General features: G+C 39.0%; 1 protein-coding gene across 3 annotated transcripts in view; it reads left to right on the top strand.

The window, feature by feature from the left end:
• Positions 1–26,367, top strand: part of LOC140233670 (uncharacterized) — a 173,559-nt gene extending 147,192 nt beyond the window's left edge. For 2 of the 3 annotated variants that reach the window (XM_072313769.1, XM_072313768.1), the window contains exons 2-6: positions 15,185–15,259; positions 19,960–20,040; positions 21,956–22,036; positions 24,332–24,498; positions 25,767–26,367. In XM_072313769.1, coding sequence (XP_072169870.1) covers positions 15,201–15,259; positions 19,960–20,040; positions 21,956–22,036; positions 24,332–24,498; positions 25,767–26,182 — 804 coding nt within the window. In that variant the 5' untranslated portion in view covers positions 15,185–15,200 and the 3' untranslated portion in view covers positions 26,183–26,367. Of the gene's footprint in view, positions 1–8,526; positions 8,606–15,184; positions 15,260–19,959; positions 20,041–21,955; positions 22,037–24,331; positions 24,499–25,766 lie in introns of those variants that run through there. The other variant, XM_072313770.1, reaches the window with a different exon arrangement.
• Positions 26,368–26,484: the final 117 nt, after the last annotated feature.

The following is a 26,484-nucleotide window of genomic DNA, read 5'->3' as shown; positions in this document are numbered from 1 at the left end:
TCTTGTTCTTTTTCTTTCATATTTCTCCTCCAACCCATCGGTATATTTTCATAAATACATCTTAACAAAAAATGTCTTTAACTCCTAAACCTAAATCTCTAAGATATCTATCACATTTCAATTCACCATTATTTTCTAATATATGCTTTAATCTATAAGCTCCCTTTTTATCCATATTTTCATCATACATACAATTTCAATTTAATCGTATATATTTATTATTAAATATAACATAACCACTATACAAACTATTAGTAACATTACTTCCCATTTGTTTCGTATTTACCCACACTTCTAATAAATCCCTATAAAATAATGGAGCTCTTACTTTCAACAGCACTGGTAAATAATCACACAAAAAAATAATAGATTCTCCTATGTCTCTCGTAACAAAATTGAAATATTGCTTCCATTTCATATTTTCATCTTTATTAAATAGTTTCTTAACCCACATAACTCGCTGTGCTTTAACTAAATCAACAAAATTCATCATTTTTCACCCGCCTTGTTTATAATCTAAAAACTATATATTTTTTCTGATTTTATCTCTTTTTCCTTTCCATATAAAATCAAAAACCAATTTGTCTAAAGAATCAAGAAACCCACCTGGGAACTGGAGTGAGAGAAGCTCGATATATAACTTTTGAATAAATATGTACTTTAAGTAATTGAATCTTTCCCATCAAAGTTAGATCTCTTTGTTTCCAGAAATTCAAAAGAACTTTCATTTTACTCAAAATCTCTTTATAATTCATATTTTCCTTCGTCTTCATCTAAAGAAAAGAAAACTCCAAGTATCTTCACAAAATCAACTGTTTCTCCAAAATTAGTATCTAATTTCCAATGCTGATATGATCCCAATCTTAATACTTTAGTCTTATCCATATTTACCTTTAATCTCGATATTTTTTCAAATTCTTCAAACAACATCTTTAACCTATAAATTGATTTCTCATTACGTATAAAAAAATAGTCATATCATCTGCATATAAAACTAATTTAATTTCCTCATCTCCAAACTTTATTCCTTCTACAAAATTATCTCTTCGTAATCTATGCGACATCATTTCCATGCATAAAATAAATAGATAAGGAGACAGTGGGTCACCCTGTCGAACACTTCTCTCCACTTTAAAATAACCGGTAGAAACCCCCTCATTCAAAACACAACTCAAAGCATTTGTATACAAAACTTTTACCCACTTTTGAAATGACGGGCCAAATCCGAAAGAAAGCAAAACCTTTTGAAGAAATTGATGGGAAATAGAATCAAAAGCCTTTTCAAAATCTATAGCCAATAAAAACCCTGGTAGATTATAATAAGATGTATGAAATATCATAATTTATTATCATCTAAAATTCGAATGGCTTCCCCAATATGTCTTCCCTCAATACAACCTACTTGATCTCCCAAATAACTTCATTCAAAACTTTCTTTATCCGTTTAGCTAAAATCTTTGTTAAAATCTTATAATCTACATTAAGAAGAGATATCGGTCTATAATTCTTCAATAAAAAAAAAAGGATCTTCCAATCCTTATAGCAATTAACTTAATTACTGCTTTCTTCTGTGAAGATGACATTTCCCCTAATTTATATGCCTCATTTTTTAAGGCTTCTCTTACTACTCCAATCTCGGGCCAAAATATGTTATAAAATTCAGTTGTCAGACCATCATTCCCCGGCGATTTATTTCATTTTATTATTTTAATATGTCTATACACTCTTCATTACTTATCAAACCTTCACAATATCCTCGAGATTCCTCCTTTAATTTTGGTAAATCTTGAAAAAAAAAAGTACATCCCAGTCTTCTATATCCTTTCTATCTAATGTACTATACAATCTACTATAAAAATTCCCGATTTCTTCAGCTATAATTTTTTCATCACTACAAAGAACACCCTCCGATATCTTCAATTTCTTAATGATACTTCTCTTTTTATTCCTTTGCATTAACTAATTAAAATATCGTGAATCCCTTTCTCCACTTTCATACCACGAAGCTCGTGATCGAATCTTTATGCCTTCATTTACATAATAATATGATTCCCTTAATTCTTTTTTTGTATTTTCCAATCTTTCCAAAATTTCTTCACTCATATCATTCACAAGCGTCTGTTCTTAATCCCGTACTTCTTTTTCCAATCGCTTTCTTAACATTCTCTTTTCTTTTGCCAACCTTTTAGAAAATGTTTGTGTATAACTACGAATCTTCATCTTCATAAAATCCCATAACAACCTTTTATCTTGTATTTCCATACTAGTTCATTTTTTAATTTAATAATTTCCTTTTTCATCTCTGATACATCATATCTGATTTTCACAAAGACTATTATTAAATTTCCAATATGCTGGTGTGAATACGATCCCAACACGGTGTCCACACGGAGAGGTATCGCGGAGGCTACACGGACAGACAAGGAACGAACGCGGACCACAGCGGAAACGATACGGAGCTAACACGGATATTAAAGCAGAAATTTATAGAGAATCTAGAAATATGACAAGTTTGATGTCTACGGAAAGCTAAGAAGCTAGTTAACAAAACTGGATATCTTTTAGACGATGTAACTTTACCCCAAAACTGTTTTTGAGATTGAAAAAAACACCCAATTTCCATGATCACGTAGCTCCGTTCGCCACAAGAAACATCGGATTTGAGCGACGTCACCTAATGTGTATGAGCTGATTTGCCGTACGGCTATATAAGACCCGCTCTGGCAAAACCCGAAACTTCTCGGCAAATGTGATTTCGCGCTACAGCCCGAAAAAGGTCAAAAGATGACCTACCTCAGGAATTGACATTTTGGTATCACGTTGTAGGGGAAATTTTCTAGTTTCTGATTGATATCAACAACATTTCGAAATACAACCTACAAAATGTGGAATTTTGAAGAGAAAAGTGGGATGTCAATCTCAAATGTTGGCTAAAATCTTACGTCTAAAAACCAAATCGCCTTCGCTTACGGCGAAAATGACTGTTCTTTTGGCGATTGTGTCTTAGATATTCTGCGTTGAACCCTGACACATTTGGTACCTACAGAAAGCTCTACCTCTGCTTATTCCAAATATGGTCATGGCATGATGTCATGCTGCTCACTTTCATTCATAAATTCGTCTGAAGCATGCGTAAGTTTATGCAAATCGTCTCCAAGACGCGTAAACAGCCTTGTTGCTTACCAAGACACGTGATCGAAATACGTGTTCACGATTGGTCAACTGCGCCGAGGACCCCCTTGTTTACAAGCAACCTACGTGTTATACTATGGGGATCGCTGCAGCAGCGGTGCATGCTTGCGAATCCGGTCAAAACGTCCCCGGGTCAAAACGTCCCCGCCGTGTTCCAACCAAAACGTCCCCGGGTGAAGTACCAGAACGTCCCCGCTTTTGTCCGCGCGCGCTCTGTGGGTCAAAACGTCAGTCCGATCCCCGCTCTGCCTCCTCTTGCATGCCAGGCCCAGGCCAACGGGCGGAGGGTCTCGTCTTGCAGCGGCGATTATATATGGCGCATAATCCAGCGGACTCGATAGAAATGCATGAAGAAAATACACTCTGGCGCATATGGGCGCCAGTGTACTTTCGCACCTGTTTGTCGAATGACCTCCAAACATGCACAAACTCACCCTAGTTATCCAGTAACCTAAATACTTGCATCTGAGTGAGATTCGAGTCCAATAGAAATGCTGCTGCTGCTCAGCACGGAAATGTTGCAGTTTTCCGCTTTGTTAGATTGTTTTTTTTTTTTGTTTTTTTGTTTTTTTTAGCAAGTTGAGGTACAAATTAGAATTTAAACCAACACACAAGAGAAAAAGAAGGTCACATTTATCTAACAAACCTTCATCATGCCATTTCGGAGAAGAATCAAGCTGAAATCACGGCATCAAGGAATACCTCTTCACTGCCGATTCTGCTGGTACTGTTGTGCGTACACCTGACCACGGCAATCGCGAATCTTGAGCTGATTACGGTAGGTTTTGTGCTTTTCAAACGTCGTATTTCCGTAAATTTATGGGTGTAAAATGATTTCCAATCAATTACAGCTCTTTGACTTAGTTATCATCCTTCATGAGTATGTACGATTACCTCAGCTATACGATTTATCGATTTGTTGTGTCAATAACAACAGCAAATTGTGGCTGTACGAAGGAACAGCTGATCACAGCAATCGTGAATCTTGAGCTGACGATAGGTTTTGTGCTTTTAAAACTTTGTTTTTCCGTAAATTTCTGGGTGTAAAATATGATTCCAATGAGCACAAACAAACAAGTTCACGACGTGAATATATAGTTTTGGCGGACGATTTATTCTAGATTGACAACAAATTACACACCAATTTCCTGAAAAGTGCACACAGTTTGCCTATATAGATACGTAAATCCCACTGGGTTGCATACACACGTGGTGACGTCACAGATCTGGCACTTTTCGTAGCCGCATCGAACTTTTTCCAGTGCTCAAATTTGGTAAAAATAAAGGTTCTTATATTCAAAGCAGAGACAACTTTATTGCATGATTTATGTCAGAAATTAATCAAAATAACATTAAATGATGGAAAACAGTCATTTCCGATAAATTTCTTCTTTAAGAAAGAGCACGGATGCAACTGGGTCCCTTCTCGGTCTTTACACGGATATATCTAAAATGTTGACAGATGACATTTACTTTTACTTCTGATACTTTCATTCTCGGGCAACATGCCTCTAGGGCTAATAACAGGCACACCAGAAAATCTACAGCAGTCTACGTACGCCTCGGCTTGTCGACATCAGGCAAATCTCTTGTTGCAAAGTTTCATTTTGCGGGAACATCATGACATAAATAAAGCAAACAAATCAAAACACCACCAAAAACAAAAACAACATCACGGAAATGTGTGTGGGTCACTAAAGCTTCTCAGACGACCATTATACGTACAGCATGCATGAGGGGTTGCTGGCTGTAATGATGGGGTAAGATGTGAGCAAATTTCATGGACTTTATGAGCTTGTATTGGCAAAATACACGAATTTTTCATCCCGGATGGAGCCGATGCTAACACGGACGTCCCGATGTCTTCACTGATTGTCCCGGAATGAGTACGGAGGCAACACGGAGTAGCCGGTGCCTACAAGGAAGGAATATGGAGGCAACACGGAGTCGACGGTGCAACAAGGAAGAGTTCGTATTGATTTTCATCCGTGATGTCCGGGATAAAAAATTAAGCAAGCTTATTTTTTTCCGCAGGCATGCCGGATGATCAAGGATAATGCCGGATGACTTCAAGGTGTCAACACGGTCACGCCGGAAACATTACGGATGATCCCGGATCGACGATCCGTGGTCATCCGTGATGCGATCCGTGAAAGTGTAAAAGGGGCTTTAAAGGGGCTTAAGCGCACGTGCAAAAAGAACGTGCGCCATGTATAGAATATGTCGATCACGAACTGCGTATAAATTGTCTGAAATAGGGAAGAGTTGTCCCTGAGACCGAGTGAATCTGGATCCTTAACTGGAATGAAAGTCGGTAGGCCCTATATCGACTTTTACTTTTGATCTCAAAATACGTCTGAAACAACTCATCATCCCGACAAATCGCGTTTCGATTTGTACATATGCATTGGAAATATACTCTTTCTCCCACATTGTACCAAAAGTTTGGAAGATATCCCTGTCACTGATCGCCAGTCGTCCTCGGTGGAATCATTTAAACATCAGATTCTGTTTAATATGTTGTAGGCAAAAAGGGTAAAGATGTCATATTTCCTTTTCTTCTTTCTTTTCCTAACCTTAAAGGCTTAAAGCGCCATGAGCATCTTTTTGAATGATTGATGCGCTAAAGTATAGTCAGACCGCAACGTCCTGAAAAGCCTTCGCATTTATCGTACGCGTATGTATGGACCTCGCGGACATGAATACGTAATGAGCTGGGAGACCACATTTTAGAGTGTCTGTAAATCTAAATGACATTATCAATCTTCATGATTTATACATCGATAAAAAGCTGAAGAGTTGTACTTTCATAAAATTCAACCACTTAAAAGGTTATGACATATAAAATATACTGAACAAGGAAATTATAAAACACAAAATTTGCATATTTTTCATTTTTCTTAAGGGGTACACTAGACCAACGAAATTAAGGTGGACCAAAATGGAAGAGGTATAAAATGAAAGAGGAAATATCAGTCTATGAAAACATAATGACTTTATGTGGACTGATCCTATGAACGGGTCAGGTTGGCGAATAAATCATTGCGTTGTACAGTTAACTTTTGACGAGATTTCAGCTTGCCGCAAATACGCGTTTCTGATTGGTTTATCCTCTGAGTGGAGAGTTGAACGAACCTCGCGGAATGACAGTAAACGTGCACTCTACATAACAGTAATACACTGTGTGTAGATGACAGTGTAGGACCCTGAGTTGTGTGTGTGCGCGCGCACACAATGTATGTATACGCGCTCAGGTTCAGGCAACTGCAGCTAAGATCTCCACGTAAACAACAAGAACAACACTCCACTCTGATCGACAGTTCAACTTTGGCTTGAACTTTGTTTGTACAACTAGATAGAGTAGCGTGCATTAATAAATAGCATACAAATCAATATTATAAAATGGGTTCAAGAACGTAGCCAATAGGAAGCGCTGAAATGAGTCACGTGGGCTTTGATTACTTTAGTACCATTGCACTGCAGTACCAGTGCGCACTCAATCAGTTGTTACAAGTGCGTCGCGCGCTACTATACGCGCTGTCAATACCTGTAAACAACTTCTAGTTCGGGCTGCGTATGCCGGCAACGCCGGCCTACGCCTTTCTTGTGTGCATAACATATTATGTGGCGTACGTATACAGTATGGTAGGGGTCCAACCCACCGACCGGGTCCATAACGACCGACCGCGCATTATAATGGCATTGCGCGTACAGAAAGAAAATGTACGCATGGGACTACGCGCAACGGTGTTCGATTCTTCACTGGGCTACGCTACCGAGTAAAATGTGGCGAAAACAACTAAGTATTCCCTCTAAATTACCGAAATTTAGCAAAATCGAATAAGGTTTATCGTGTAACTACATATAACTAGGCCTACCTTTGCTGACTCGTTGTTAGATGGAGAGTATCCTTCCGTAATAAATTTGACGATTTTGACCGCAAAATTGTCACCGCCGCTTGTACGATCGTGCACACACGTTACACATACACATGACATAAACATTTTGTCGCCCGCTACGACCGTACGAGTTGATGCAGAAACGAGAAATGAATGTGAAAAAACAAACCGACTCATCTAATTTATTTCAATTACGATGAAGTTTCCTAATGAAAATCAAGTCAAATTCATCAAACAGTCCTTCAAAAGTAATATCGAAGGATTCAAAATATATTCAAATATTATTGGGGGAAAAAATTACGACTAGAAAAAAACAGCAGCTTGTCGAAAAAACGCGTTTAAGTACGCTTTATATGTATTGTCAATAGAGGGCGGGGTGGTCGGTCGATATGAGCCCGGCAACTGAGTGCGGAAAAAATGACACCCCACGCGTTCGAAGCCGCCATCTAGAGCGCGTACCTCAGATCGCATTTTCAGTGCGCGCTTGTGAATCCGGAGTATTTTCTCCTCACGTGAGTAAAATTTCAGGCAAATTGTGAGATTTTTCACGTTCTATTGATAGAAAAACGTTAGGTGTCCGATATTATGAACACCCAACCATACTCTTTATATACATTGCAGTAAGGGCACCGGTTTTCGACACCTTAGCACATTTCCTTGTTTACCATCAATACTGCACCGTTTTACCTCGGAATTTCGATATGAAGTTGAGCTACAAAGGCCAATAATAATATGCCTTAAACGAATTCCCATTTGAATGCACTCGCGTTCAATTTTTAAGCGATTTCCGTCACGCCTTCGCTGGCATCAGATTTCGACACCCAGCATCATTTTTCAACACAATCACAGCGCGCATCACACAGAAATCACATGGCGCGTACAGTACGCGTACACTGCATTGTGGACGCAAACTAGCAATCATACCGGCGCAAGAACTTGTTGTTTCCTCTATAACGTGTCTTGATATGGGAATGTCGAAATCTGGTGCCACATTCTCAAAGCCAACTCTTTCTACAAGTTTGCTCATTTATCACGAATTCAGCCATGAAATTACTAAAGACGATTATGAAATCAAACATCAAGATTTGGCAAACAAACTGATACTAAAGCAAGATAACCGGCACGGGTGAATTTAATTTTACGACGATGTATACAAAATGCGTCATATTGTTTTGAACCCCTAAAAATGGCTGACATTAACATTTCTGCCGACACTGTGTTGCTTTTCTCCTAAATATTCTACCGTCGGATTATGATGACAAGTGACAAACGGTGTTTATATAAGACTAGAAATGTGACTGATAACTTGGTTGATTGCTGAAGTCAGACATTTGTATTGAGTATAAAATTTTATGAGAATTATCTGCTGGGTGTCGAAATCTGGGTCCTGTTGAAAACTGGTGCACTAACGGTACAGTATACTTACATGTGCCGGATTTCCGAGTGCGACGTGCTTGACTCGACTCTCTAGAGCGAGTGCTACATGTAGCTGACTGGACTATTGACCCACAAAGGTACGTGAAAATGCTGTTAGTTTTCGACCCATTTTATAAAACAAATGATGCACAGGATTATTTCGTGGCGTTAGTGGAGACGCAACTCACTCTCGGGTATTTACAATGTAGTGCAACATGCACTCGGCTTCGCCTCGTGCATGTTTCACAATTGTAAATACCCTCGAGTGCGCTACGCCTACACTAACGCACTCTATCCTGTGCATCATCTATATATATAAAAGTCTCGAACTACTGCTGCTGCTGCTGCTGCTGCTCGCACTTGCTCGGTGCACTCAGGCGGAACGCGAAGGGCATTCATAGGTCATTGCATTGAAAAACTGCCTGTGTCGTTCCCACTAGGCAGGAGGGATGATGAGTGTACACTCGTGCGAATGTGCACTTAGTTGACTCAATACAGCACTAGTTTATGTCAATTTTATGAAAAGAAGTAATAAACTGCGAAGGTATAATGAAAAAATATTATGTTTCTGTGTACTTTATTCATAAATCATCTTCACTTTAACCTATCTGTAATAACATCTTACCCACTTGCAAATCGACGTGTCCATAGTGTCCTCGAGCCCCCGAGATAGCGCTGGGACATTCCATTCAATGACGGGGTTTTTATTTTGCAACGTTATCAACTAACTCTCATGTAAGCAAGTTCTTGCTATGGCTAATCTATTCTATAATGTATCATAATCTATCTATGCTTAGATAGCCTAATTCATTTTTGCAGAGACATAGAAAAAGATTTGTTTTATAATCGTGATACGTTCAACTACTCATTTACCCTGTGCCAGAATCCGCATGTCTGCTCCGCACGTGTTATCGCTATCGCTCAAACTTCGATCGCGATGGCTTAGGGGAAGCATGGGCTGAAAAAAAAAAAAAAAAAAAAAAACACGCAGCACGTGGCATGGTACAAACAAATCGGACGTAAGAAGTCGTACATTCAAGAGCTAACACAGACAAATAGCGAAATCAATGTCCACTGAAAAGGTCTTGACACTGTAATGTATGTTCCAAAATCATGTTTGGCTTAGTTTTGAGAGGATTTTCAAGGTTTTCCTCGCTCGAGATCAGGAATGAGATAGCTGAACTAGGTACTCATACAACGTGTACTGTAACATGTGCAATGTGACTGCTGCATGCATCGAGTGCGACAAGAACGCTAGGAATGCACCAGCTACGCGGGTGCTGCAAATTTTTGGGGCGAAATTAGACTTCATTGTTCAGCCCGTCTTGTATTTATATTTTCAGAATAATTCTAATTCTTCATAAAATCACGATTAAAATACTTGATATATCCGTTATATATTTTAGAAGCGTAATATGAAATATTTGGAGGGTTTTTTTCAGTCCGAGAGAAAAAGACTTTTGAATAAAAAAAAGTAATAATAAACAAAAATTCTTAACTCAAGTCTAAATTCCATGCGCCTTCTTGCAGTTCCCCGCAGTTGCCCATGGATACGATGCATAAGTAATCAACTGTTTACAGAAGGCGTTTTCACATCAGCCCGATAAAAATCCAAGCTCGAGATATTTTTTTTTATTCCCCAAGTCAGAAAATAGCGCGCTATTTCGAAACATCGGGCTGATGTGAAAACGCCTAGAGTCGTACCTACCCTACTGCTCCTGTTAGATTGTAATTGAGAGCGATTGTGATTTTATCGGTGGTGTTTATAGTTTTATAACCCTAGCCAATAAAAAATAGACAAATTCAAACATCAAATGGTGTGACAGTTTTAGTCAGAATTCCCTATCGATATCACTTGTTGCCACGATAATTTTCAGATTTCACTTGCTTCATTATCGAAGCTGTTGGACGTTTGAAAGAACTGCTTCACAAGAAATCACCTTTGATTTATCATTTATTTTCACAAATAAGAATTTTTATCACTTACATATTTCTTTTATTAGTTTAATGTCATAATATTTCATGATGGTATGTGTTCTGTCTTTACATGGCAAGATGGGATTTTTTTTTTCCATCCAGGGTCAAAGAAGAAAGTGACAGCAAGGAAACAAAAAGGATAGGGAGGAAATGAAGAGGACAGAATGAAATACCTGCTCAGCAGGCTCTTTTTTATTGATTTAACACAATGGTGAACGCAGTACATCAGATTATAAGTACAATTCTAAATAATTTATTAGTTGAAAAATTAGCAAAGAAAACGAGATTTCATCAAGTTCTAAATGAAAACTAAATAAATTAGCATCGCCATTTAGATCTAATATTCACTAAAGAATAGACCTAATGCAAACTTATTGTCAAGCTTTTGGTTGAGTTTCTTTAGAGACACAAATTTTGGTAGCACTAAACCCGAGTGCACAAGCAAAATGAAAAAAAAAAATGATAAAATGCAAGTCTCTAGACCATTCCTGTCTGTGCACAAGCGAGCATCAGCACCGTTTCAGTGTCACTCTCGTCATCGGCCTCGGCTACTCGTGTCATGTCGTACTCGCCATCAACGTCATGCTCATGGTCACACGAAATAAATTGCATCATAAGGGTTCGTACATCAACATCACCAGAATCATGGACATTAACTTCATCATCACTATCATCTCAAGTTCTCAACCACAGCAAATCCCTGAATATCACTCCCATCATCATCACATACTCTTCACTCTCACAAAACACATCAGCAAACGAGACCTAGCTAGACATTAGTTATACACAAAAATGAAACGGAGGTGGAAAACAAGTAATGAATACACGAAGACTATCGACAGTGGTATTTTACCGTAGAAAAAAATACACAGAACATCTTGCACCGGAAAAAAAAAAATCGAGGTAAAAAACTACGATGAGGAAAACTAGGGTGAAAACCCGATGCCTGGAAGACGAACGATGAAAACACTTTACGGTAAGAATGCTAACTCGAAAACAAACGAGTGGGTACCGTACAAAGAACGACGTTCTCGCACACACGTAGATAATCTACATCGTGTTCAATCAAAAAACTCACTCGAACAAAAACTCACCTCTAAATTGTTGCAAACGAGATAATCACTTAAAATAATGAACAAAACACTCTCAGAAGTACGATTGTACTCTGAGAATAAAAGATATAGAATAATAAGAAAGCAAAAGAGAAAAAAGAGGGAGAAATGGACGGGAAACCTAGAGAAGTTACGCAACACTCACTAACGTAGATGGAATTCGACACACACAGCTAGGTTTGTAATCAGATATCCACGCACTCTCTGAGGAGATCGATCGATATCACGATACCGCGCGTAAGAAATCACTGCAGTTGCTGGGACAACAAAGACACATGCGCGCTGTAAACATGAATAATATTATTGATTACTTTCTCAGCAGGCTCGAACCCCTGGTAGGTGTTTTGGCCAATAAGAGACATTCTAGAATACATTTCTTTGCTTGTAATAATTTTTCTGAGTCCATGAAGGATCTCTGTGATTGGCTAAAATTATTCTACAGCTCCTGGCCTTGGCTAAGTCTGAGGTCGTAGGACGCCCTCTTTTGGTCAAAAATAATGCACCCCACGCTGGATGTTTCAGATTTTCGCAAAAACTGTTCGGTTTTCACCACAATTTGCTTGGTTGTGGTGGCCCTGCCAAGTTTCCAGCGTACTGAACACATTCCCGGTCATAAATTTTTGTTTAGTGTGCTTGAAACAATTTTAAGCAGGGTGACGGTATTCGGGCCCCTGACGAGGTGCGGGCACCTCGCTATACTTGACAAGGGACGCCGAGGCGCGTAGCGCCGAGCCTAGCTGCCGAGGCGCGCGCGCAGCGCGCGCCGAGGCAGCTAGTTTGTATAATAAAAGATCTAGCACTAAGTTTGCGCACATGAGTTCTTTGGGGCTCTCTATTTGGTATTAGAATAATTGTTCCTTATTAATCCACTGTATACATCGCTGAGTAATTTATCTAATGATACCCTGGGAGCGCATGATCATTCATGTATCTCAAATTGCCACACTATGATTTTTACTCAACGAGACTTTCAATTTTTATTGTTTTCTAAGCGAGGGACCAATTCAGTTCTTACTGTGCTATTATAACAAGTATATCTAAAACGTTGACTATCACTCATGTGGTGATTCAACCTATGAACGGGTCGGGTTGGCAATAACTAGAAAGCCTTGTTCTAATTTGTCTCAGGGTCGTTTGGAAAATATCGATATATATTGCAGAGATATGAATAATGGTATCATAAGCTCATTTTATATAATGTAAGCATTAAAAGGTGTGATTTATTTCAAATATTCACAAACCATGTCAATTAGTCGCGGATAGTAGATCTTCATGTCGTCAATAAGTGAATCTCGTAGACCATGCACTTTGTCTCTGAATTATCTCGCAAAATCTCGGGTGCTGAGAAGGACATGCGCAAAAATCTGCGCGTACGATAAATTTTTGATTTGAGCTCATTAACAGCAGCGTTGCGGTCTGACTGAGTATTCACAATTATATAGACCGATTCAATTTCGATGACCTATTCACCTACCGCCGCTAGCGGCGCTATAACGGTCGCCATAACTGGGTGCCAACGGGGGCTTCCAGCGAGCTAGCTACCCAGCGAGTTGCACTTGCAGCTCAGCAGCAGCCTAGCGTACCCATCGCGCATAGTTAGCCGGGCGCGGCCGCTGCGCCGCGGCCGGCGACCGCTGGCGCAGCGCTAATATTGTGATTGTTTACTCACTGTGTGGAAAAGTCATTCAGCGGCTTTTAATGCCTTTCTTTTGGACAAATTGAGTGATTCAGACATATTGATGTACTTTGAAAGCTTCAAAGGAAGGATCAGGAAAACACATTGTGCAGTTGTTGGGTGCACAAATAACAGAAAAAAAAAACAAAAACCCGGAAACGGAAGCTGCACGGCAGTATGTGAAATTCAGACACCGCTGACGCATCATGATAAATTAAGGCAAAATTAAAGACAATTAAGTGAAATACAACTGTATAAAATTGCACAGATTTCGAAACAAACTATGTCTACAAGATTCTCTATTTAATTAGGTTATCACTGCATGTTCGTAAAATATGTTGTTCATCTTAGAAGACAAGTTTAGATCAAAGAATTTGATAATTCACCGATTTTTTTTTTTTTTTTTTTTTTTTTTTTTAATCCTTGGTGTCCTACTTGCCAAAGTTAGAATCCACTTCCTGGCTAGACTTTATTATTATGACAAACATTTTACAGCCCACACTACAACTAAATAAATGTTTCAAGATGCGTTAAATTCTTATATTGTTTTCACTTCTTCAATGTTCAGCACTGAATTGACCATAGGCCTATTCAATTTTGGCCTGGAACTCTGAATTTGACTTTTGATAAAGTGATATTAAACCTTGGATGGTGGCAAACATCTGTTTCATAATCATACTAAGAAAGTATGATTTGAAAATAACTTTTGTAGATTATTATATTAGGCGTTTCTATAGCGTGATGTTATGCAAGGTTACTTAAGACCTAAAACAGTAGAAGTTTCGGTTGTAGACATCAGGCGACGTAGTCGTAACTTAAGTTTAGGCATATGCGGCCTAGAAACGCCTAGATTTATATTCCGTTTGGTTTACTCAGTTAGGCTTGCCTGAAGTTTTCGACAACCGAAAATGATATAGGATGTAGGGTTCTAGAAGTCAACAGGTCTAGATCAGCTAGTTAGGACTCATGCCTAGATTTCTAGACAAGATCTAACGTTAGACAGATTCTACCCTGCTGGCCCGACACTCCCGAGTAAAGGCAAAAGCCTGCCCCGCTAAAAAGGTTAAGTTAACTGATATAGCTTGCAATTTATTGCGCCATATCTAGTTCAAGATTCTTATTCATTATTTGTATTTAATTACATCAGTTAACTTGTCAACAGCGCAGGCTTATTAAAGACGTCTGCCTGCGCCTAGCAATAATTCTCCCCCGTGGTTTTTATTCTCTTGCAAGTCTTACACAAATGTGAATATACGGGGCTTACAAGCGAGTACCCAAGTCATCGCCAAAGAAGAGTCTACAAACACTCACGGATCGTATCGATATTTACCTTGAAATTCAAGTTTTGGCTACAGCCGTATGTCATGTACCCATTCGCTCATTGTCGGTATAAGTCGTTTCATTTCATTTATCTTTAATTTGCTAGCAAAAAAAAAAAAAAAAAAAGTATATAGACTCTAGTTGTCACAAATCCAGATGCGTCGATCGCTGCCAGCGCCAGAGATAGCTAGCTGGCCGGCTGGCGCCGGGTGGTAAAAGCACTGGCTGCCGCTGGCACCCTTGCCACGCACGCACGGCGCTTGCCGACCCGGCCTGTTTGGCCCCCAGTTATGGCGTCGCCATTAAGAGGGCGCACTTCCATGAACAGTCGCTTGAATCGGTCTATACTACATGTATCATCATTATTGTCGTTGTTATTATTATCATTATTATTATTATCATTATTATTATTATTATCATCATCATTATTATTTTATTACAAACAAATACAAAACTGGTGCTAGTATAAACATGTCTTTCACTTTAAACCCGGTTAAAACCATGGTGACAGTTCAACCAATATTTCACCATACCGCTGGACCTCCCTCTCTCTCTCTCTCTCACTCTCTTTCTCCTATCATGTTTTTTTGCAGGGAAACTCATCGGCTTATGTTCAAGGACATTGAACCGTATTTTGATGCACTGAAGGATACCTTGAAGCAGGTGGTGTAAGTATTATTCAGATTAGGTCGTATGCTTGGATGCTTTACATACTTAATTTGAATACATGATCGATTAGCTCTCTTTTCCTATGGGAATGGCTCTCAGTCTACTCTTAAAAGAAGCCACAGTTGATATAGATACAACAAGCTCAATAAGAGACTTCCCTGATTTTACTACCCTTGTTATACCCCCATCCACACTATTGTGTATAGGGGTATAGAGCAATCACTCTGAGATCGGGTGGCCGGTCGGTCGGTCCGTTGCAAAATCTTGTGGATTGAACTCCAGTTTTTGAGCAATTGACCCTAAATTTGGCATTGAGACCACGATCACAGGTGTATATGCAAGACACCTTTTGTGTTAGTATTGTACAATACGTTGCCATGGTAACGGCATATTTTCATAAAAACTTGTGGATTGAACTACTCACTCCTTTTTTGAGCAATTAGTCCCAATAATGTGTGACCGCTATCAAAGGAAGATGTGCATGACACCTTTTTCGTTAGTATTGCATAATGCGTTGGCATGGCAACGGCAAATTTTTAAAGGCGCATAGGTGGTTGCGGGGACGCTATTCAGTCAGTCCGCAGCACCCGATAATTCGCTCGTATTTATTCAACTCGTATGCAAGACCGCTCTAGGCTTGCATACGTAATGAGCTGCGGAAGGGGATTTTGTCCTTGGGCTTTCGGCAACAAAAATACACCTTATGTTCACAAATTTGGTATCAAATTCAAGGAAAATATGTAAACTATCGCCACATGTTACTCAAATTATTGTAAATGAAAAATATCATAGTGTAATTTGAGCTTGAAAAATGATGAAAAAAGTAATTCGTGCAGTACACGTTCAAGACGTCAAAAAAATACCAAATTCACCTTGCGTCTCAATGAAAATGCTTTATTTGGTAGTCCATCTCCTAATCTTTGTATCCATTTAAATATCTTGACAATTTGTTGCTTAATCCGGTCAGGAACCAGTAAAATATACATCGATGTCGGTGCTGATCAGCTTGAAACCGTGCAATGTCAAGAGTAAGCTCTCTCATTGGACAGCGCTTGCATTCAGCGCTTGCATTACGTCATTACGCTGCTCAGTACATAACGGTTTCATGCCACTTGCGGTTTCTTGGCACGCGTGTAGTTCAAGCGCTGAATGCAAGCACTGTCCAATGAGAGAGCTCTTTCGCGCCACTGTACACTTTGTGTGGAGCATACTTCCGGCTTAGGAGCGAATTTTACAGACATTTCAAAACGGAAAACCTAGTATAAATCATGCTTGCGTCTCCTTGACTCCAATATATGATGAGCATCTCAGTTTCCTCTCTACGAAAAAGCCAAAATCAGAAACAACAGTTTCTTAATCCGGTCAGGAACCAAAAAAGAACTTTAGACGACAAAATCTTCCGTGAAAAGCAGGTAAAATTTACGCAAATTCAACTGATTATATAGTCATGATAAGATCCGATGTTATACGCAAATTTAGTATCAAAGTAAAGATCAAAGTCTGGAGAACAATATACCGTGACTTGTAGCCATGACGAATGTATGTATAAGTCGCTACACTGTGAAAACCATAGCCCTATCAAAGTCTCGCAAAATCTCGCACGACGAGACACCTTTCGAACGCAAAGATCGTCAACGAGAGTGCTGAATAAATCTTGCCGGATCGGCTCATTAGCATACATGCTGCGGACTGGCTGTATTGATGATACTGCCGGTCACCGTAACCATTCATATGAAGATTGCCGAAGTTGAGCTGTCATCAAGAGTAAAGTGCATAGGTGTTGCTAGGTGATGTTGCCTTCCTTGTCTTCTCTGCGTATCACGAAGTCTGTAGCAAAGAGATTATACCTATACCAGGCGTTCAGACGATCCCCCTCTTCGCGGGGAGAGAGGGAGAGATTGTATCTTTTTTTACGATCGACCGTCCACACGTGTCTTGATATCCCCCGCTGAACGGCTGATGGTTTCAGCTGTGTCGTAGGTCACAATACAAAATTTTTCATTTGAGCTCATTAACGGCAGCGTTGCGGTCTGACTGTACTGTACAGGATCCGTGCTCCCACAATGCGAAATTGCAGCTCCTTCGCGCGGCTGCCTCCCCACTGGACTACGCCCTCTTGTGGTATCTCTTTGGTCTGTAGTAATGTCGGGGTGTGTGCATAATATGTGCTTTAAGTATGACATCACAAAAGAAGTTTGCTAAAGCTGTCATCCCCCTCTGGCAAATCATGAGCCGAACTGTGATCACACCACTAACTACAGTGGATCGGACTTCTTCGGACTCGGGGAAATGGGTCAAAGCGTAAGCGCTAAATAAGAGGAGTGGATAGCGTAGGTCCCTAGGGGAACTTGCCCCGTGCGCCCGCGTAAGCATTCGACTAAACCACCGGGACCATTCCCTTTAAGAAATCTTAAGAAATGTTGTGGATCGAACTTCTCTCTCATTTTTTTTTTTTTTTTGAGCAATTGACCCCAAATTTGGCGTTTGTGACTGCTATCAAAGGTAGATATGCAATATCATATATATATATATATATATATAATTATATATATATATTTGTTGTGGTAGTATCGCTTAATGCGATGCCATGGCAACGGCAAATCTTTAAGAAATCTTACAAAATGTGGATCGAACTACTCTCAGTTTTATAGCAATTTAGTTATAATTTGGGATACTCTTATGTAATGTGTATTTGTGCAAGACACCTTTTTGTTTATAAGTAAATATGTTGTCATGGCAACAGGAGTTGGTTTTTTTTTTTGCCAATCATAGAAAAAAATGTGGATTGACCTAACTCCCTGAGTTTTTGAGTATTTGACTTGAATTTTGGCACATGTGACCTTTACAGTAGGTAGATGTACAGAACACATCTTTAATTTGTCGATACATGTCGAACAATATGCTGCCATGATACAGTGTAACAGCATTTTTTTCACTTAAGAGAATACAAAATATTGTGGATTCAGTTAACTCCCTCAGTCTTAGAGCATATGGCTTGAAAGTGGGCACATGTGACGGCTATGGTACCGAGATGAGCAAGCCTAATCTTTCGTCATTGTTGAACAATGCGTTGCCGTGGTAACAGCATATCATGAATGAAAATCGTACAAAAATACTGTGGATTCAGTTAGCTCCCTCAGTTTTTGAGCACTTGGCTTGAAACTTGTTACATGTGACCGCTATAGTACGTAGATGTGCAAACTTGATCATTTGTCATTGTTAAACAATGTGTTGCCATGGTAACAGCATTTTTCACTAAAGAGCATACAAAAATATTGTGGATTCAGCTTACTGCCTCAGTCTTTTAGCATTTAACTTGAATTTTGGCACATGTGGCCAGTACGGTACAGAGATGTGCAAACTTAATCTTTCGTCATTGTTGACAACTTGATTGAATGATGCGTTGCTATGGTAACAGCATATGTTGGTTGAAAAATCATTCAAAATTAATGTGGATTCAGTTAGCTCCCTCAGTCTGAGCATTTGGCTTCAAATTTGGCACATGTGACCACTGTAATGTATACCTAGATGTGCAAAATCTATCTTTCGTGAGTTTTCGTCGTTGTTGAAAAATGTGTTACCATAGTAACAGCATATTTTGAATGAAAATTATGCGATAATATGAATTCAGCTAACTCTCTCACCTTTTGAGCATTTGACTTGACATTTAGCACATGTGACGGCTGTGATATATTATTGTGCAAACTTCATTTTTTGTTAAGGTCAAACATTGTGTCGCCATGGTAGCAACATTCTTTTAATGAAAATCTTAGAAATTACCTATTTACTTATCTTACTCCTCCAGGTTTTGAGCACTTGACTTGAGATACAATGTATGGCACATTGTATGTGAATATTAGTGAGCAAAATAAAATATACATGCATTTATTCATTGTTGAACAATACATTGCCATGGTTTCTATTTTTTTTTCAGTAAAAAGCATTGCTGGTTACAATAGTAATTAACTCCCTCAGTGTTAGGTGGGGGTATTAATAACATTGAGTGATAGTTCTAGTTTGAGTAGAAATGATCAGTTAACTTACACTGTGTTCCATGCAGTAACTTGCCTAAAACAGCTTATGTGAATGTCTTCTTCGATCTTATGAAGGGTTTTCTGGGCGATGACAAATTGTGTGACTTTCCCACTTCTGCCGCCAAAGGAAACAAATCAGGGTCTCATTTCATAAATAGTTGCTATGGTAGCAACTCTTGCTGGAATGGTAATTTTACGGTAATGACGCGAATCCAGCTTCCTGATTGGCTGTTGCTACGAGAAGTTGCTATTCTAGCAAGAGTTGGTTATACCAACATCTGTTATGAACTCGGACCCGGGATGTCACGATTTATTCGAGCCCGTGCTATTATACTCGTAGTCTACAGAGTCTTGAATAGCAGATCACAAAATACTGAGGTACTCTGAGTGGGTCCAAAAGTGGTATTAGACTAGCTTGACTTTCTTTTAGTGCTTTACAAAGTGGAGCTTCACAGTAGGTCATGTGTGCTTTAGTTGCGTATTGCAATTTCAATAGAATTCAGACTAAACCCAGATATTCGTTGTTATTGCAAGTTACCTTAAGAGCCATACCTGATTTTAAAAGTGTATTGTTGTGTTCATATCAATGCCTGGTGCCCTCTAAATGTTCTGTAATCGTGGCAATTATCATAATTTGTTGTTGTCGCCATGTCCTTGTCTTGCAGAATCCGTCCTGGAGCTGCCCGAAGATGGAAAGACAAAATACCGAACAACCTTTTTCTTGGTCTAAGGGGCGTCGAGAAATTGTGAGTATCTGCAGCCCAGTGTGTCTTTTGCCATGAAGAAGAAGAAGAAAAAAAAAAAGAAACAGTGAAAATCAGTGAAGAAGGCACATGTTTGATAGCGTCTGTGGAGATCGATAGTGTGCACACTGAAATGTTGAGGAAAGGCGTTTATCTCCGAGACCATAGACAAAGGTTTGACATTGAGTTTTGTTTGTCTACTCGCTAGTATACGTTACTTGACGAATTCAGCTTTGATAACTCTCGTCGAAATATCAATTTTCGTCGGAGTCAAATTGGGTCAATTAAGGTCAAAAGCAGATAATGCTCTGATTGCTAAAAAAAAAAAGAAAAAGAAAAAAAAAAGATGTGTATCAATCAAATAAGACTTCTCGTGATTCAAAGTTAAATTGTCAAGGCTGTTGTATTATTGGCCTTTCTTCAAGTTGCTATGTTCAAAATGGCCCGAATTCACGAAGGTGAATGAAACCATGGTTTAAACCATGGACAAAAACCATGGAACGCCAAGCGTCACACGGAATATTTCGTGATAAAATTGATCATTTCGTGGACGAAATGTTCATTTAGTTACAAATTGTTATTATTTTGTTACAAAATAACCATTTCATTGACGAATTGAATAATTTTGTAACGAAATATTCCATGTGACACTCGATGCTCCATGATTTTTTTGTCCATGGTATCCATCATGGCTTCATTTGTAGCACCTTTGTGAATTCGGGCCAATATATCTGAATGTCACCCGTATTGCTGCAAGTTTTTTTTTGTTTGTTTGTTTGTTTTTAAGCGGCTAAATAATGAACAAACTCAAACTCTCTCTTCATTTTTTTTTTCGGTTTTTTCGTGTTTTTTTTTTTTTTTTTTTTTTTGCATGACAGCGACTTGTTGTTGGCTTAGTAGTCCAGGGTGCTTACTTTGGGGTAATTAAGTTTCTATCTTTAGTTAGCTGGTGTAATTGAGTTTTTGTTCTGCATTTTATGCATAATAGTAACTCTCAAGCCTATAAGTAGATCAATAGTATGTAATTTGGATTATCAAGTCTGAATGCACCGTGCAATCATTCCCTTTTTGGTACCCCCTCCTATTTCCAGCATTTACATCATACTATAATTTGAGCAACCTTTGTCTGTTTGTCTGTTTGTCTGTTTGTTCCTCTACTCCTCCCAGGTCCTTGGTCCGATCTCCATCAAACTTAGTGGGTGGATGCAGGTTGACCGCAAAATTGCCCTTGAGGGGTTCATTTTTGAAAAGGTCAAGGTCACTGGGGTCAAAGGTCAAATAACTTCTAATCTTCGTCAGCTGCAATCAGGCACCCGATAGAGGGTGCTATGTAGGCCTACTTATATGGGGATTCCCCCAGAAATATAATCAGACACCCGATAGAGGGTGCTATGTAGGCCTACTTATATGGGGATTCCCAGGTGTACGCCTACTGAATAAGTAGGCGTACACCTGGGAATGCTTCAAGCAAGTTCATCATCATGGGTCATCATAGGTGATTTTTATTTAATAGTTCAATCCAATCAAATTAAATTCAATTTTATTCAAAAACCGAATATAAATAACAAGATAAGCAAGTTTGGCCAAGATCGGACCAAGGAGTAGCGCAAAACAGTTATTTGACCTCCGTAGACCCATAGAGGATTTCTGGCACTCCACGGGTACATTAACTAGTAATAATAAACTCAAAAAACAATGTTTTGCAAATGTGTAAATTTCCACTATGGCTCATTGAAATTTTGATTTATGCACTCTTTTTCAGAAAAAAAAAATGTATTCGTATGTTTATGTAGGAAAATTTAGTGTCAATGTATGAGTTAACACGAATGAATGAAGGAAGGAAGGAAGGAATGATTGAATGAATAAAGACTCGTAAGTCGATGTACCTAACGGCCGCTGTATATCTATATGTCGTCAGATTTATCAGCAAAACCAGGGATCGATTGACGCCATTTGGCTTGGAGGAAGCGCTCAATGATCTGCCGGCGTTGAAAACTATGTGAGTACAGACACAACGATGACGATTATGAAGACGAAAATGATAGTAACAATGGCAGTGGCCTACATTAGCATGATTAGCGGTATCCACTGAACTCTATATTGGAATTGACGTTACGCGCAGTGCTCGAAGCCACCGGAAGTGCTTTAGTTGACGCTGCCATTTTAGGACTCCACCATTAGGCCCCGCCCGCGCCCACTTTACTCTACGCTATTAGTGAGGTTCACACCTAGGCCCCTTTACCTTGAGGTTTTCTAAACCTCGAGGTTTTGTAAACTACGAGGCACTAAACTCCAAGTTAGCGTAGATGTAGATGCATGTAGTTTAGAAAACCACGACAAAACCTTAAGGCGAAGACACCACGACAACACCACAAGATTTCTTAGGGTGTTGTGGTTTAAGCGCGTAGTTTAAGCGCGCTGTGGCAGCGCGCTTAAAATCTGACAGATGTGAACGGAGTTTTATTAACCACGACGCTCAGTTTTTAAATGATGCACAGGATAGAGTGCGTTAGTGTAGGCGTGCAAGACGTCTTTTTTGTGTATTTGTGAATAAATCTGTTGCCATTGCAACAGTCCTTTATATATATATATATATATGTATACAAATCACACAAAAATATGTGGATCGTCCTAACTCCCTGAGTTATTTGGTATTTGACTCTTGGCACATGTGACCACTACAGTATGTAGACGTGCAGAACACATCTTCTGTCGATGTTGAACAATTCGCTGCCATGGTAACTTTTTTTTTTCACTAAAAAGCATACAAAAATAATGTGGATAAGGCTAACTCCTCAGTCTTTAAGCATTTAGTTTGAAATTTGGCACATATGACCGCTATGGTACACTGTTAATGTGAAAAGTTAGTCTTTCGTCTTTGTTGAACAATGCGTTGCCATGGTAACAGCATGTTTTGAATGATAAATCTTAAAAAAAAAGAACTGGATTCAGCTAACTCTCTCAAACTTGAGCATTTGGCTTGAAATTTGGCACATGTGACGGCTATGGTAGACATGCAAACTTCATAGATCTTTCGTAATTGTACAACAATGTGTTGCCATGGTAACAGCACTATTTTGAATAAAATAATACAAAAATTGGATTCAGCTACACTGCTCTTAGTTATTGAGCATTTGGCTTCAAATTTGGCACATGTTACCGCTATATTACCTAAATGTGCAAAATTTACAATCTTTAAGCATTGTTGAAATATGTGTTGCCATGATAATAGCTTATATTGAATGAAAATCACACAATGATATTGTAAAATCATCTAACTCCCTCAGCTTTGAGCATTTGGCTTGATAGTTGGTACATGTCAGGGCTATGATATATAGCTTATATATATAGCAAACTTTATTTTTTCTTTATGTCAAACATTGTGTTGCCATAGGAAGAGCATTTTTTTAATGAAAATCATAGAAATTGCCCATATATTTATCTTACTCAGTTTTTGAGAACTTAACTTGAGATATGGCACATGTGACTAACACTCTTTGCCACTCTTTGCCGAAACGAAACTTAACAGTGAGGAGAATACATTTATTCAATGTTAAACAATGCATTGCCATGGTAACATAAAAAGCATACAAAATAAGTCCTGGTTGAGCTAACTCCCTCATTTTAAGGTTGGGGTATTTAACACATTGAGTGACATGTAGATTATTTTGGGGAGGACTTCTTCTTTTATACTATAGCATTCCGTTATAACGAAGTCCTGGTGCATTTCATGAAGCATTTTGTCCGACAACTTGTCGGACAAATTTGCTCTCAGCCAATCAGGGGGGCATTTCATGAAGGAACTTGTCGGATAAAATATCTGACAAGTCAATTATATCCGACAAGTTTTGAGAAATTCTTTAGTCTGATTGGCTGATTTCTCTGAACTTGTCGGATATAATTGACTTGTCGGACATTTTATCCGACAAGTTCCTTCATGAAATGCCCCCCAGATGTAAGGATTTCAGTAGCTTAACATTTTGTCAGACGAAATATCTGACAAAATGCTTCATGAAATGCCCCCCCCCCCCCTCCCAGGATTGATCCGTGGGACCATCAGTTTTCTTTCGCTGTATCGAAATTTCGTTATAACCGAAGAAATAAAGTGTATGAAGATAGAATTCGACATTTTTTGGACCTGCATTTTTGTTTCGTTATAACGGGAATTTCGTTAGAAGCTTATTCGTTATAGCGGGAGTTCTCTGTAGCTCTATTTTCCCAGATTGTATGTGAAACAACAACAACAAAGACGTTTGAAAATTCCCTCTTTGATTCCCGCCTAACTCTTCTGCAGAGAAATACGCGGAAACTCCATCCCCTGTGATTGCACAATTCCCGACATTCTTGCGGAAAGGCAAATCTTTATCTCGGAAAAGTCCGTGATTCTCCCCGTAAAGGGCTGCGACGACGATTATTTTTCGAGCAGGATTTTTTCTTTCACAGACTTCCAAGAAGAGTGCGGTAAGGCAGAGCATCAGAAACGTACAATATCAACCTTTTCATGCGGGGAGATTTCTTTTTATGTATACTTGCTGGAGGAAGGAATTTTGCATTATTTCACTGGAGATTTCACTGTAAATTGAGATGAAATGATAAGAAGGTTACTAGGCTCTAGGAGAAAAAAAAAAACATTGTAAAATGAAGATAAGCTACCTCGTCTTTCCTAAATTGATCAAATGCACTGATATCACTTATACGTAAATCCCCCAAAACAAAGAACAAAAGAAAGAAAGAAACAAACAACGTGCACTGAGAGCCGTAGGTGGAACTATGGATTCCACGGTGGCAGGGATAACATAATTTTCTACCATCTTGGAACTTCTCATTTCATAAATCGCTCGAAACAGTGCATACAGCAGTACAATTAATCCTTTGCCAATAATCGTATACAATGTATGTATATCCTTCTGACGAATCTTTACAAAATTGCAAATGTTTCCACTTATAAAATTCATTCTATGTTTAACACTTTTTATTTATGATTTACAATGTAGGCCTAGATACTTTTAGTCTAAGAAACCGACAGCGAGAGCATTTTACACGCCCTAGCCATGAAAAGTCTGTGTTGCAATTGCACGATATTTTCTACGACGACATTCATACACTGTAGTAGGAAGCTTCGGATTTGCGACGGGGACGTTTCATCGTTTAAACGACGATTCACTTTGCGTCGTGTTGCAAAGTAGCTTTAGATTACGCGAAGACGCAACTAATAAAAAAGTAAAACGGCGACCCGTATGGTCAGTGCATCTAGTAGCTCTCTGCGTCGTAAATTGAGTGAATGCAAAAATGGCCCAGAACGAGTAGTGAAAACTCAAACGTCGCGAGATCGATTTTGATCAACCATTTTGCGCATGCACAAAAACATTTTGTTTTTTTTCCAGTCTGAATGTCTGCGTTGCGACAATCAAAGCTCCGTAGTGTCTATACCATGCATATCATCACGGTAGAGTACAGGTTTCTCCATCGGCGTTTTGTTTTCAACGTCAAATAGAGCTCTTTTTTTTTTGGGGGGGGGGGGAGGTCACATGACGCTTAATGTTGACCAAGTACTGAATTTTAACAGGATTAAATTAGTTAGGGGTGTAGATACAACTGTATGTTATACAATGTAGATATTGATATCTAGAAATTATACAGGTTGTGTAATACCAGGTTGGATATATTATCAGTATATCAAACAGATACTGGCGTTGTACTTTTTCCTCCCCTGTCTTTTTCCCGAGCAGCAAGAAAAGGGGAATACACGCTTCCAGACTTCTCGAATACAGAGTTTGGGAATTATCAAGGAAGAGAAGAGTCACGGCCACGTAAAAAGACTGCAAAAGAACGTGGTTTTTATAGAAATGGAAAGAAAAAACCTGACAGTTACCCCGAGGACAAGAAAAAGGAGGGCAGGTACTACGAGGACAAGAAAAAGAAGAAACCGGAGATAGCGAAGGGAGCCAATTCTAAGCCGAAATGGCAACCGAAATGGCAACAGAGGGTAAGGGCCAAGTCTCGACATCGTCATACGCATCATACGTTGAGACACCTTGGTAGAGGCCAAAGCGTCGACGAAGAGCCGGTAAACTCTGAAAGGAATGGACCCATCGCGGAGCAGGGCAGTAAGTTTTCGTTCAGGAATCTTGGAACAGAATGCTGATTCCGTGCACAATGTTCATGTCCTTAGTAAGAGATAGTGTGCAATACGAACTGCCTTTATTATCATAACGAACATCCCAACGAGCTATGTCAAACTAGAATGTGTAGGACTTGTATTTTCTAGCATTGTTTTCATTGTTATACTTTCACCATCATCATCACCGCTATCATCATCATTATCATCATCTTCTTGTCTCGTATCAATCGAATGCCGTGATGATATACAATGAACAAACAACATAAAACTATGCTACCTTTCCTGTGTGCATATTAATGCAGTTTTGATATCAAAATCTTCTCAAA

The sequence above is a fragment of the Diadema setosum genome, chromosome 10, assembly GCF_964275005.1.
Source record: "Diadema setosum chromosome 10, eeDiaSeto1, whole genome shotgun sequence".
Classification (NCBI taxonomy): Eukaryota; Metazoa; Echinodermata; class Echinoidea; order Diadematoida; family Diadematidae; genus Diadema; species Diadema setosum.
This window is presented reverse-complemented; position numbering and strand designations above follow the sequence as displayed.